Below are 14,807 nucleotides of genomic sequence, written 5' to 3'. Positions count from 1 at the left end.
ACGGGTAATTATAAATATCGATTATTAATTTTTTCAAAATATAAAAAATCAAAATAATAGTGTTAATGTATTAGTAATTAAGAAGGTTGATATGAAATCCGTTCCTACCAATTCGAGTAACCCTACACATGTTCTTCATTTTGATGAGTCATAGCTGTTACTATTAAGAAGAAAGAGGTTTATCCAAAATCAATCGTAAATCCCATTTAATTAATGGACAAAAATTTGACTGCATTAAATGCGAGACCAAACAAAGGGAGCTGCTAGGGATACCCAGCCAATTGATTTTCTTTTTCCATTTTGCCCCGACTGACTGCAACCCATTACACTGGGGTTTAGCTGCCTAATTTTCACGTGATACGCTTGTTAATGTGAGCCTCGTGACCTTGATTTGGAACAAATTTGGGGGACAATAAAGAGTTAGATTGAGGACTTGGTTTAAAAATTTAATACTTAAATTTTTTTTTTTAAACCTGGTCAATTAATTGACCCCTATTATGGGGTTTGTTAACGTTATTATACGGCTAAAATGCATAGGGAAGGTTACGGCCAGCAAGTGCATGTATTGATTTTGGCCTAGCAGCAGGGGACAGTGTTTTCTTTTTTTCATTCCCATTAAATCCACCAAAATTTGACGGCATTTATGAGCTCCACGTGGCTTCACTTGCGAACGCAAAAAGTTTCCTGAAAAAGAAAATTGATGGCTTTCGCATGCACAGCATTATTATTAGTTATTTTTGCCAAACTAATTTAATTTTCATGTTAATCTCATAAACAGGGTTATCTTGTCATTTTCAATTCGAAATATTGAGCATGGGAAATCTTTAAAAATCTCTGTATCCCCCACCCCCCCCCCCCCCCCCCTGTCACAGGAATATTAATTGCATTAGGTATGCTTTGCCATGCTTGATTTACCCTCTACTATATTTTAATCTTTCATGCCTTTCTAAATAGAAAAAAAATTAAATTAACATAAAAATAAACATGTGATTAAAAGCTTAAACGTTGATTAACATCAAAGCAAATTCATGCATACAATAATGAGCGGCAAAGCTAAAAGTATCGTTCACCCATTAAGGCACGAAAATTATAAGCTCATCAATGGTAGGCATGCAGGCAAAAGCATATAGAAGGACCACCGCAGCACACTGCTCACACAGTCACACGATTATTGCTCAATAATTTTCCATAACTTTTTTTTTTTTGCATTTGTTAATTTTCTTTTTCTCTGGTCGGTTATAGAAAAGATACGATACGAAGTTTGTATGGTCTGATCAAATTCTTCACAACAACCAAACCACGGTTCCATATTGACAAAAAATTATAATTAAATTTGCTTATATTATGTTTCCTAGAACAATCACCATACGATTGTCGCAGCCTTTCTTTTAATCTTGGTGGTGGCTGGATGCCCCTAAAATTTCCGAGTTTCACGCTCCAAAATCAGCCACCGAAATTCTGCTGCCGGCTGTTCGGCAGAAAGTTTGGGCCCACGCCCACACCCGCGTCCCCCGATTGACTTGATTGACTTTGAAATTAATACTATCGCCAAAATCTCTTACACTTTTCGGTCTTTTTCTTTTTAATAAGCTTACTGCTACTGTTTCTAACATTTCATTTTCCTTGTATGAAAAACTATTACATGATTTCCTTTACCACAACGGCCCCTGTCAGGTTCAAATTGTTGACAAAAACAAAATCCGACATATGAAATTAACATCCACCCATCTTTAAAATTAAAACATTTGAATTATGAGATAAATATGTATATTTATTAAGTGAAAAAGGACAGTTGTTTATAAATTTAATATTCATCTCATTTTTTTTTAGATACGTAAGATATGATATTTTTCATCATTTAATTATACAATGTTTTCATTGCACTATATCTCAATTCAAACTTATTCAATTATGATATATTTTATAAAAGTTTTGATTAAAAAATTAAGTAAATTCAAATGTTACTTGTTATAAGTTCACATTTTTAATTAAAAATATATATTTATTAGGTATAGTAAAAATTTTATTTATAAATTTAAGATTTATTTTATTTATTTTTAATATGAAAATTTTAAATTGATCTTTTTTTACTGAAAAAAATCTAAATCAATCAATGTATGTTGTGGGCATTGGTACAAAGGAAAGAAGAGATTTTGTCTAAGGAACACTGAAAATAATTTGGAACGGTGAGTAATGGGTAATGGCTAGGCGTGGGGGTACGTGGCAAGGAGCAGGTGGGAGAGGTGGGGACCGAATAAGATAAGAGACATATTGGGACACAGCCCACCATGAAAAAGCATGAAACACGTTGACTCGAACAGCGGAACAGGTGGCACCTGTACGTTTGTAGTCCAGCCTTGGCCTCTCTTTTCTTGTGGCTCAATTTCAAGTCTTCTCAATCTGCTGATTCAGCACTCTGTTGGCCACCATAGCAGCAGCTCCTTCTGTCTCTTTTCCATGGGCCACTTCCTTTTTCTTCTTAATCTCTTTTCTCTGTTAAGATGCTAAGAAATGGTTGCATTAAATGAAAAAATATATATTTTTTTCAATAGAGTAATCTTTCCATAAAATTATTTCGTGTGAGTATTCATTAATAACTAATTCTAACCTTAATTTGTTAAATCAAATTATTATTATTTTCTTCTTCAATAATGAGCAAGGGGAGCAGTGATGTAAACTGTATTGATGGGGACATAGACATGTGTCTGTTTTCCTGTGTCTTTTTAATGAACTTCTCTATCTGTTTTTTTATTTCTTATTTTTTTGTAGGGTCAGTATTTCCAAAGCCAATGAAATGTGGAGGCTTGTATGAATGGGGAGTGGGAACTGCCTTCGGCTTGTGGCCATTACTTGCAAAAGTCAAATATAAGATTTTGCTTGCCTTTTGGTTAGGGTTCATGATTCTGATGCCCCATTTATGCGTGTTGACCATCAAACTTTTTTGGCCTGTTTTGGGATGTTAAATTTTTGCTTGGACTCCAAGGCAAAACAGAACAAAAACTATGTGACATTATTCCCTGTATGGGGTCATTTTGTCAAAGGAAAGAATCGGGACCATGGAATTGCTCAATATTTTGGTGCCTGTAATGTCAACAAAAGAATGTGGTACCATTGTCAACAAGGCCAAGCTAGGCTACAATGAGGTTAAAGCATTAGAGCTTAGCATTGCAGTTGTGATTGATTGAGGATCTAGAAGCATCTCCCATGAACAAAATGTTTTTTTTTTCTTTTAAAGAAAATCTAGAAGAAATTAGGGTTGTTGAAAGTCTTGTGTTCAAATTCATTAGATTTCTCACCTTTGCTTGTCTTATGTCGTGATTCCAAGGGAAGAAAAGAAATTCACCCAAGGAAGTTTAAAACCTTTTTTTTTGACTTTTACCAATATGTAAATTCCATGTTTCTTCAAATCTTTCTTTCAAACTCCATTGGTATAAGATTGATCATCCTGTTTTTTTTTTTTTTTTTTTGACCTTTACCTATATGTCACTTGTAGAAAACAAAGAGATGACTCCTGGTCTAAGTCGAAGTTTGTCCGTAAAGGTTATATGACATAATAGGATATAGAATTCTAATCAGAGAGATGTTCCTTTATTCGCGGGATGCTGTAATGTCTGGAAATGGGAACTGGTGTTACATTTGTTTGTTTTATTTTGCGGGATGCTGTAATGTCTGGAAATGGGAACAGGTGTACATTTGTTTGTTTTATTTTGTTTTGTTCGGCGTAGGTGTGCACTTATTATGCTGTACATTTGCTTGGGGGTTTCCTCAGCTAAGGCTGCTAACGTTTACAACCTGAATTTCATTTCTTTTGCTCTCACAGAAAATGACCCAAGCTGGTTTTGAAAGGTAAAATCGTCAAACTCCACTGTGTAAGCACTGGCTGGAACTGGAAATTAAGTCCAGACCACAGAAATTCTACACGGACTCAACGCTGAATTTCGAACTGCTGACATGTATGGCTTATGTTCATGGAAGCTACGTGCCGCTTCTTCTTGACTTTCTGGTTTCTAGCTTCGTAGTCTTAAAACCTACCAAGATCTAAGAACATACGTAGTTTCTCAGAAAATTTCTAGGGTGTCGGAAGGGTGGGCTGTCGGCACCATATATAATATATATATATATATATATATATACACACACACACAATAATAAATACAAATCATGAACAGTGTTTGACCTACTAAAACAAAATTATCCATTAAGATTGTCTGGAAATTGTCTATGTTTAAGACTTTGATGGTTAGTTCCGTGACCAAGTCCTTGCCGTTGCAGGGACCTTCAACAAGTCAGAAGTAATGGGGAAGATAACTGGCTAAGGACTAAACCATCAGCTTCAACAGTTTGATCCTTGTCGTACAAGCCAACAACATCAAGGAGCAAGGGAGTTCATTATAGCAATTGGGCTTAAGATAAGTAAGGTCCAGTTTGCGGACCAAAAGTTTCTGGTGAGCTCCTTCTCGGCCCTGTCATAAATTTGCATTCAACTTTGATCGGATTTACTTGTTAATTTGTTACAGCTCCACCCTTTTGGGTTTCTTCAAGCTTGTGCTTCAATACCCAAGCCCAATTCTTAGGCATAAAGTTTAAGCATAACATAACGTGATACATAAACCGGATTATATTTGATTCATTATAAATTAAAAATATATAATATTCATATATTATCAAATGTAAAATTAAAAAATTCTTCAAAATAAAATTATACAATTATGTGTCTTTATTTATTAAAAGCATCAATTTTTAAATTTGTTTAGACATAATACTTAAAAAATCTTTAAAATTATTTTAAAAAATTCAAATAAAATTTTATTTTTTTATTACGTTTAATCAAATTTGTTCTACTTTAATAAACGAAATAACTTATTATAATTAATGATTGACTAACTATTATTAATTAAAATATTATTTATTATTTGATATCACGTGACATGTTAATATGTCATAATAATAAAGACGTAGCATTATAATATTATATAATAATATGATTATATGATATTTTTTACTTTTAAAGTTGATGTTAACGTAAATATAAAATGACAAATTATACTTTAACATATAATAATTAATTATAAAAATTTATTTAACATAAAATAAAATTACACAAACTTAATTCAATATAAAATCATATATAAACGGAACACTAGTAAGTCATTGAACTAGATTACGCAGGGTTTGTGAGTCAAAATCTTTGGCCATGCTCCACCGGAAACTCTTATGGAGTTTAATACGTAATCCAAAAACCTAATCCAATGTAAAATGGAAAAGTGTCAAATTTGCTTAGATAATGAGCGAGTTGTTTTAGACCAGGATGGGGCATCTGCACACTAATATTATGAAATATACGAACAAGTCAACATAAAACAAAGCTAAATACTGAAGCGAAGAAAGATGAAGGCACAAAGCATTGACGACCTGAGTCTTTCAAATTATTATAATTGAAATTGAAAGAGTCTTGGAAACGCTCTTCGTTGTATTCTACACTCAAATTGAAAGCGTCATCGGAAGCATCGTCGTGACTCACCAGGGTGCCGAAATTGCTCCGATCCTTTGACTTCACTCTAAATTTGACTATTCCATGTTTATATATAGTTTTAATATTTTATTAATAATATAGAAATTACAAAAAAAAAAATTTGTCGTATGTCGTATGATATTTATTTTGTGATTGAAATTCGACAAATTACAAAACAGTACTTGAAAACAAAAATATCTCCAGACAGGGCAAAAATATCAAAGGGGTGAAACGCACCTTAGCAGTAGGATTCGACAGAAGCCGAACTAGTCCAAATACGTCGCCACGTGGCAGACAAGTAGGAAGTTTCGGACAGTCGCCAGCCGCCTGTTGAGTCCCCATGTTTACACTGGCAATATGTCTGAAGTCAAACGTCAGAGTTTCCGATGTCACTTTCGGCAAGTTACCTATCAGACACATAAAATGGTTCTTTTTTTTAAGCCTTTCCAAATTAATTATGCAACTAATTTTTTTTAAAATTAAAAAATTCAAAGAATTATTCGGACCAAAGACCACTTTAATGGGTCGTCTCCTTCCTCAGCAGTGGACTAAATCCCCACAATCCGAACTCAGTTTCACCAAAACTTCACGAAACTCCAGCCATCGTCTGACCAGGAACCGATGGCTGCCTATCCCTATAAAATGGACCCGCAATCGGCGGCGGAAAAGGCGGTTTCTGTGATCGGGTTCGGGTACGACTTGTCCAACGATATCAGGCTATCGGCTTGCAAGCCGGGCCCTTCCGGGTCGAGATTGATCGAGCTTGACTCGGCAGGGAGTCGGGACGTGGTTTTTCCTGGTGGGGTTGTTGTTAAAAATGTGCTCAATTCGATTAAATGTGATAAAGGCGAGCGTACCAGGTTTCGCTCTGATGTTCTTTCTTTTAATCAGGTAAGTTTTTGTTTATGTTTTAGTTGTGTTTAGTTTCCATGTTTGGAATTGGTTTAATAGACGTTACGAGTACCTCCCTCCCCCTCTTCTCTTTCTAAAGAGGGAAAGAACTATGTTTGAGACTTACTGGGAAGTTCTACCTTTTTCCTTTTTGGGTTTGTATTTTGTTTGGTGAAGAATCTGGAAATGATTTTAGCTGCATGATATGACCCTGGTGACTTCAAATGGAATTGAAAAAGAAGGGATTTTTGCAAAATTTGATTATGCTTCAATATCTTTTATGAGAACACAGAACCGGCTTGTGCAGAGAATGCAGACTGGCAAAGAAAATCTTGCCAAGTTCCAAGTTGCAAAAGTCCTTTTTTTTCTACTTAATTTTTGTATAATTAATTTTAGAAAGGTATCATTTGCTGTCTTATGAAACAGTTTTCAAGAGAGCTCTTTTTTGTATATCTTTTCTCTGTTCTGTTTTTGCTGGTTCTCGCCCATTTTTGTTCTTTGGGAGTCGTTTTGCAATATATCTTGTCCACTCAGTGCTTTTACTAGTATAAAAAATTAACAAAATGCTAAGCGTGTGCTTCAAGAATAGAAACAGAAAAACAAAACTGAATAAGCACCGGGACTTGAGTGTTTTCTTTAGTCTTTGCTTGATGGATTTGTTGTTTTCTCTGAATTTAACTTGTGCTCATTTTGCGCTAGATGTCTGAAAGGTTTAATCAGGATTTATCATTATCTGGCAAGATTCCTGTGGGCTTATTCAATGCCATGTTTGAGTTCAAGGGCTGCTGGCAGAAGGATGCCACCTCTACAAAAACTCTTGCTTTGGATGGTTGGTTCATAACACTGTACAATGTTGAGTTGGAAAGAACTCACTTAACTTTGTCTGAGCGTGTGAAACGAGAGGTGCCAACTACATGGGACCCTGCTGCCCTTGCAGAGTAAGTTCTGTATACAGAAGTAGGGATTGTTTTGGAGTTAAAAGACTTGCTTGAATTTATGGTTTCTTACTTTTCAATGAAATTGCACTCCATTTTATTCCAATTCTAACATGTGAAAAAGAATTGCTTACAAGTTTAGTGATCCCATGGGGGTTAATTGTGTGTCTAAGAATTGATTTTATTAATTAAATCAGTGCTAAATCAATTTTGTTTTTTCAGGTTCATTGAAAAATATGGTACGCACGTTGTTGTTGGGGTTAAAATGGGAGGTAAAGATGTTATACACGTAAAGCAATTGCAAAATTCAAATCTTCCGCCCAATGAAGTACAGAAAAATTTAAAGCAATTAGCTGATGAGAGGTTTTCAGAAGGGGTAAACATTCCTGAATATTCAGGAAAACCAAAGGTACATTTAGTATGAAAAATATAGTTGAAGTGCACATGCATGTTAGTCTGTTCTTTTTGCATTCTAGGGTAGGCAAAACTACAGTTTTTAGATAAATTACAGAATTTTCACTTTGCAGTGTATCTTTAGGATTTCCTTGGCAAGAGCCAAGAAGTAATGAAAGTAGTGATAATGTGATATAGATGATAGAAGGATTGCAATTCAAAGTAATCAGTATTGTTTAACGTTATCTGTATATGAGTCCATGATAGAGCATTGTCAGCGATGCTTGGGAAATTCACATTTCCAACCTTGTTTCTATATATTGCTTCAGGAAGAACATTATATGCCCTGGGACCAGGAGGGGGTGCTTGCTGCAGCAATTAGGCCACCTGTTGTTACTTGCTCGAAGAATAAAGTAAGTTTCTTGATGTTATTTTAGCAGCTGTTTCAGAACTGCACCCTCTAAGAAGCAACCTGCTTTCAGTAGAGGTGACTCTTTCATTTGATTGTTGTACTTTTCCTTTTTGCAGGATATTTTGAACATTTATATTCGAAGGGGGGGCATTGATTTTGGTCAAAGCCATAGCCAGTGGCTTTCAACTATATCACAGTCACCAAATGTTATATCAATGTCCTTTGTGCCGATTACTTCCCTATTGGGTGGTGCTCGGGGCAATGGATTTTTAAGCCATGCAGTGAACTTGTACCTACGATGTGAGTGTGCATAATTGTTATACTGTCAGTTTGGTCTTTCATGGCTAAATGTCTAGGTGTGTATTATATAAGGGTGATTGCAATGAAATACCTGCTATTAAAGCAAATCCAAATCCTTGAATATGACTCAGTTTTTGTAAACCAGATTTTCCTTGAATATGACTCAGTTTTTGTAAACCAGATTTTCCTATCTGTTGGGTCATTAATTAGCGCATTCACAATTTATACTTAATGTAATTATTGATGTTGAACTACCATTTATTTATACTTTGGCATGTTTACTTCCTATAACTGTTGTGGGAGATAGGATTATTTATACTCCTGGAAGATCTGCAAGACATGGCAAATGATCAAAAACATTATAACATTAAATCTGGTTGCTTGGATGATTCATTAGAGTGAATGTATGTGTATCTGAAAGATCATTGTAAAGGGTGTAAACCATTTACCATATCCTTCTTTGGCGCATATGTGAGCTCTGACTTTGGCCTCTAATGATGGGTAATATCGTGCAGATAAACCACCAATAGAGGAACTCCATGTATTTCTAGAATTTCAATTGTTTCGACAATGGGCTCCTGTATACGGTGATCTGCCTCTCAGTCTCAAGCGCAGAAAACAAGGATCCCCATCACTTCAGTTCACTTTTATGGGGCCTAAGCTTTATGTTAATACCACGCGGGTAATGTATTGCGGCGCACAATAATACTTGCGCCACTTATTTTTATATTTTCAGTTATTAATGATTGCTTGCTGCTTAGGGTTTGGGCAAAGTGCCTTGATAATTGATACTTAAAATGAGTGTCTACGACTTGATGAGTCCATCTATTTATATTTCTCGTCAAATCTACAGTCACTCCATGGCAGACTGAAGTTATTCTGTTTGCTTAGCTATGAATAAAAATCTTTACATTATTGGATGCACTATTGATAATAGATTGTTAATTAACTTCTCATTTTATTTAATCTGTAGCCTAAGCTATTGTACATGCTGATAAAGTCTTGCTTTGAGAACTGGTAATATGAATAGAATGCTTTCCTTATATACCAACTGTAACATTAAAATGGGGCACAAATAACCTTGTCAAAATAAAAGTTAATCCCTTAGAAAACAATGTGGCACTATCTTCAGATCTTATTTTAGGAAATATTGTCTGCTTAATGTTGCAGGATGCTTGCCATGATGAAAAAGATGAAAAGTATCTTGAATTTACTGTATAGTGCTGAACTTGTTCCACTAGAACTCATTCATGTGATTACCATGCTCATTTGACCAAGTTCCTAATTCCAACCTGTTCTCAAATCCACCAATTGCAGGTTGATACAGGAAATCGACCTGTGACAGGAATCCGCTTGTATTTGGAGGGTAAGAAGAGTGATCATCTGGCAATCCATCTACAGCATCTCTCGACTCTTCCTACAATCCTTCAGCTCTTAGATGATCACAGTTATGAGCCTAGCGAGGAGCCAGAACGTGGGTACCTTGAACCTGTCAAGTGGAGCATATTCTCACATGTATGCACTGCTCCTGTAGAACACAGAGGATCCCGCTTTGATGATACTGCTTCTATTGTAACCAAGGCTTGGTTTGAGGTAAAGGCTGTTGGGATGAAGAAAGTTCTGTTCCTGAGGCTTGGATTCTCCATGGTGGCCTTAGCTAGGATCCGTAGATCAGAATGGGATGGACCCTCAACATTGTCACGGAAATCAGGAGTCTTCTCAATGTTGATTAGCACAAGGTTCAGTTCAGGACTCAATCCTCCAGAGAAGCCACTCAAAGTGGATTTAAATTCGGCAGTTTTTCCAGGAGGTCCACCTTCACCAACTAAAGCACCAAAAATGGCAAACTTCGTAGATACGAAGGAGATGGTTAGGGGACCTGAGGACCCACCTGGATATTGGGTGGTTACTGGAGCCAAACTTTGTGTAGAAGGTGGCAGAATCTCAATCAAAGCTAAGTACTCATTGTTAACAATAATGTCGGAAGAAAGCATGATGCTGATGTGAGAAAATCAGATGAGGAATGCACATTATTTTTACGCTGTAAATCTTATCATTTACATCATTTATTGGACATTACCTCGAATAGATGGCACAAGGCCATTCTTCTCAATTGTGTTTATAGGGAACCAAAGGCTCCCTTTCACCTTTTCTCTTGTTAGTATTGAATCCTTCGGTACATCAGCCGTCTCCCGTCTTACTTTTGCCAGGGAAATTGACAATGGTTGCTTTGCTTGCTAGCTCATCTGTATGATGAAAGACTGCCAGCACATACACTCCCAAGCTAATTATAACTGAATGCGACATGTCTGACTGCCACAAGTAACTAGCATGAACGTCGCAAATATCACCTTTAATCATATCTTGTTTTGTCTATGAATGGTGAATAGTTTCCTTTCATAAATGCATAAGAGGGCCCTTTAACAGAACTGGATAGGCATGAGATAAGCAACCAATTTAAAGGGCAACCTAACACAGCGTGATGGAATCAAATTAAACAATTTTCATTTATCAGAAAAGAAGGGATTTAAGCTAATATGCCTGATGTGATACGAACAACAAAAAGGCACAAAGGGACAAGAATATTGTTGAAGTTTAGAAAAGAAAGGTTTATGATAGGCTTTGAACTGGCTTGATATTGTAACGGTATGGTATGGTTGTGGGGGAAGTGTACATAATGTTTTGTATGAGTTGCGTTTCTTCCTAAATTATCACCAGTAATCCCCACAAGAACATGAACCATCTTTAAAATGGTGGTATCTGTTGATGTCTCTCACGATAATTTCCCTGGAGACAATTTTACTAATGAACTTGAATGCAGTATGGCAATCAACGCAGACTCTGAGGTTCTTTTTCACTCTAATTGGAGCTCCAGGTGGCGTGGCAATCAATCCAAAGGCTACTGCTAGTTTTTCACTGTGGTGGTATAAAAGCTCCTCCTTTTCACCGCGTTCCACATCATGAAGATCAAACTCTACCATGGGAACATAGCCAGCTTTGGTCAAACGCTCACTTAGCTCATCAAGCTTTGCATAGATTTCCTCACTTCTAGCATGGCTTCTGTCCCCCACTATGAAAGTGTGTATCATGTCTTTGACCTCAATCCAACTTATCCCAGGCTCTTTCTTCACGTTGCAGTCTTTCATGAGTCTTCTCACCTTTGCTACATTCTCCCACATGCCAACTGATGCATAAATGTTAGCAAGAAGAACATGGGTACCAGATTTCTCTGGTTCAAGAGTAAAAAGCATCTCCGCGGCAAGTTGGCCAAGCTCAACATTTTTATGGATTCTAGCTGCACCAAGAAGTGCACCCCAAACTGAGGCATCCGCCTGAAAAGGCATTGTATTTGCTAGTTCCATTGCCTCATCTAATCTCCCTGCTCGGCCAAGGAGGTCAATCATGCAAGCGTAATGCTCTTGCATAGGTTCAAATCCAAACAACTCTCTCATTGAGCCAAAGTATCGTTTGGCTTCAGTAATCAAGCCTGCATGATTACAAGCACAAAGGACACTGACCAAAGTTATCTGATTGGGAGAAACACCATATTTAAGCATCTGATTGAATACCCGCAGGGCTTCTTTCCCATGTCCATGTTGAGCAAGTCCTCCAATCATCGAGGACCATGAGACTATTCCTCTCTCAGGAATCTTAGAGAACACACGGTCTGCATCATCTATGCTTCCACATTTGGCATACATATTGACGAGAGAATTTCCAGCAAAGATATCAGACATAAATCCAAACTTCAAGATGTGAACATGTACTTGTTTCCCCTGTTCATATGCTGAAAGATTTGCACATGCATTCAGGAGTGAACTACCAACAAATGGATCCGGCTCTATCCCTCTATCTAGCATTTCTAAATACAGCTTAAGAGCTTCTTCACCTTGTCCAGATTGAGCATAAGCTGTGATCATAGATGTGAAAGCCACTAAATCTACAATCAAGCACTCTCTGAATATTCTTGTTGCATCTTCTAGAAGGGCACATTTTCCATATGCATCGATAAGGCTGTTTACAACATAATTGTCAGACTCAAATCCTGACTTTACAGAGAGTGCATGAACTTGTTTGCAAACATTGTTAGCCTGCAAGCAGGCGATGGATTTGAGGACTGTTGATAAAGTTGTCTGATTGAATCCTATACCCTCCTTATACATCAGAGGAAATAGCGATATTGCTTCCATGTCTTCCCCATTTTGTGAATGCCCAGAGATAACAGCATTCCAGGCAATCAAGTCCTTATCTGGCATCAAATTAAAAACCATTCTCGCATCATTCATCAAATAAGTTTTGGAATACATATCTATAAGTCCAACATCCACAAAAGGATCTGATCCTACATTTATCTTTATCAAGTTACAGTGCAACTGTCTGCCCAATTTCTTGTGCCCAGTCCCAGCACAAGCTTTTAGAGCACTCGACAAGGTAAACATATTTGGATGTGTTCCAGACCTTCTCATTTGCCCAAAAAGTTCTAAAGCCCAATCATGGTTTTCATGAAGAACACAACCAGCGATTACAGCATTCCAAGAAACAATGTCAGGTCTTGCAATCTCCTCAAAAACAAAAACAGCATCCTCAAGACTTCCTACCTTTGCACACATGTCCACAAGTGCATTCTTCGAGAAAGGATCCGAATCATAACCAAGCTTTATCAAGAACCCGTGAGTTTTCCTTCCTTGACCACTATCCTCCAACCCTGTGTAAGCATTTATCATGCTAGACAAACTAAATTCATTAGGTTTTATTCCACTCGAAACCATTTCATGAAATAACTCCACTGCTTCTCCACAGTAATCACTCTGTACATAACAAGAGAGTAATGCATTCCACGAAACAACACTCCTTTCAGGCATATCCTCAAAAAGCCTCCTCGAATCACCAAACTCCCCGCATTTTGCGTACATAACAACCAAACTATTAGCAACATATTCATCACACTCAAACCCGGTAACTACAACAACCGCATGAATCTGTCTCCCTAACTCCAAATCCCTTGTAAAAGTACAAGCTTTTAGCACACTTGGAAATGTGAAGTCATTGCACCTAACACCCAACAAATGCATCTCATAAAAGGCCAAAATTGCTTCTTTACCAAACCCATTTTGGGCATACCCAGAAATCAAAGCAGACCAAGAAACCAAGTCCGGTTCAGGACTTTCATCAACCAGTTTCCTGGCATACCGAAAAAGTTTACATTTTGCATACAAACTGATCAAAAGATTCCTACTTTTAGGGTCTTTGGTCGACCCAAATTTAATTGTAATGGCATGGATTTGCATGCCTGGAGATGGGTTCTTGGTGGCATTGCATTTTGATAAGAGCTTAGAGTAGTAGGGAACAGAGATGGGTGTGAAATTAGGCTCTTGGGTTGAGCTTAAAAAAGGGTTGGATTTTGAGCCGTGGGTTAACTTAGCTGAAGTTTGGAAATGTTGAGAAGAGAAAGTGAAGGATTTAAAATGTGGGTACGGTCCTTGGTGATGGTGAAGAGATTTTTGGAATTGGAGGGAACTGAGGTAACGAACTGTCATGATCCATTTGTTCATTAACTAACCTGCTTCGCGGGTATCGAGCAATAGTATAGACGTTACAAAACACGAACAATGCCTTATGTTCGGTCGTTTTGTCACGACTCTTTGGGATTTTGCTTAATTTAATAATAAATATTTAAATGTACTTAATTTAATAATCACTTGTGAATTGTAATTGAAATTTTGTGTAGTAACATAATAGTCTTCACTTTAGTTATTCAATAAATGTCAAATAATAGATTTTTAGTAGTAATATTTGGGCATTAATTCTTAAAAAACCTTTATATTATTATTTATTTAATTAAATCTCTTATTTTTTTTATTACATTCAAATAAATCGTTAAACTTTAATTTAAAATCAAATAAATTTTCAATAATGACAATTAACTTTTTTGTCCATACCGCATATGTCTTAACAAGTTGACATGTTTTAAAAAATTTAAGTTATTTGTCTATATAGCTACATCAACTCGTCAAATCATATATGGGCAAAAAAAATCATTTCACATTGGATGCAAGGGCAGTTTTATTTCAATTAGAATTAAAGATTTGTGCAATCTTAAATCAAAATTCAATGAATAGTTTAGTTGAATAAATGATCATTATACAGGTGACTTTCTTCAGATTTAAGCCTAATATTTAATTTAATGAAACCATTCAATTTAGTTAACAAACAGGTAGTAAAACATTATGGATAAAGTTGAGGGGAGCATGCCTAATTGTGATGGTGATTGCTTGATGCTTGGATTCATTGCACTAAATTCTCTTTGCTCATCACTTGGATTTTGCACTTTCTCAACTCTATATGGAAGAAATTGTTCCACCAA

General features: G+C 36.4%; 1 protein-coding gene and 1 pseudogene across 1 annotated transcript; one reads left to right on the top strand and one right to left on the bottom strand.

Moving 5' to 3' along the window:
• The first annotated feature begins 5,998 nt into the window (after positions 1-5,998).
• On the top strand, positions 5,999-10,624 carry NSL1 (MAC/Perforin domain-containing protein). Its single transcript, XM_007025494.3, has 7 exons — positions 5,999-6,403; positions 7,103-7,341; positions 7,561-7,747; positions 8,061-8,144; positions 8,260-8,443; positions 8,959-9,125; positions 9,761-10,624. The coding sequence occupies exons 1-7, from the start codon at positions 6,134-6,136 to the stop codon at positions 10,448-10,450; spliced, it is 1,821 nt and encodes a 606-aa protein (XP_007025556.3). The 5' UTR covers positions 5,999-6,133; the 3' UTR covers positions 10,451-10,624.
• Positions 10,625-10,926: 302 nt separating this feature from the next.
• On the bottom strand, positions 10,927-14,028 carry LOC18596799 (pentatricopeptide repeat-containing protein At3g12770 pseudogene; annotated as a pseudogene).
• Positions 14,029-14,807: the final 779 nt, after the last annotated feature.

Source organism: Theobroma cacao, chromosome 6, assembly GCF_053813885.1.
Source record: "Theobroma cacao isolate CCN51 chromosome 6, ASM5381388v1, whole genome shotgun sequence".
NCBI lineage: Eukaryota > Viridiplantae > Streptophyta > Magnoliopsida > Malvales > Malvaceae > Theobroma > Theobroma cacao.
The sequence above is the reverse complement of the archived record's forward strand: the minus strand, read 5'-3'. Positions and strand labels throughout refer to the sequence as shown.

Coding starts and splice junctions, on each gene's coding strand:
- NSL1 (XM_007025494.3), top strand. CDS start 6,134: ATGGCTGCCTATCCCTATAAAATGGACCCGCAATCGGCGGCGGAAAAG. Junction 6,404..7,102: donor ATGTTCTTTCTTTTAATCAG/GTAAGTTTTTGT, acceptor ATTTTGCGCTAG/ATGTCTGAAAGGTTTAATCA. Junction 8,444..8,958: donor AGTGAACTTGTACCTACGAT/GTGAGTGTGCAT, acceptor AATATCGTGCAG/ATAAACCACCAATAGAGGAA.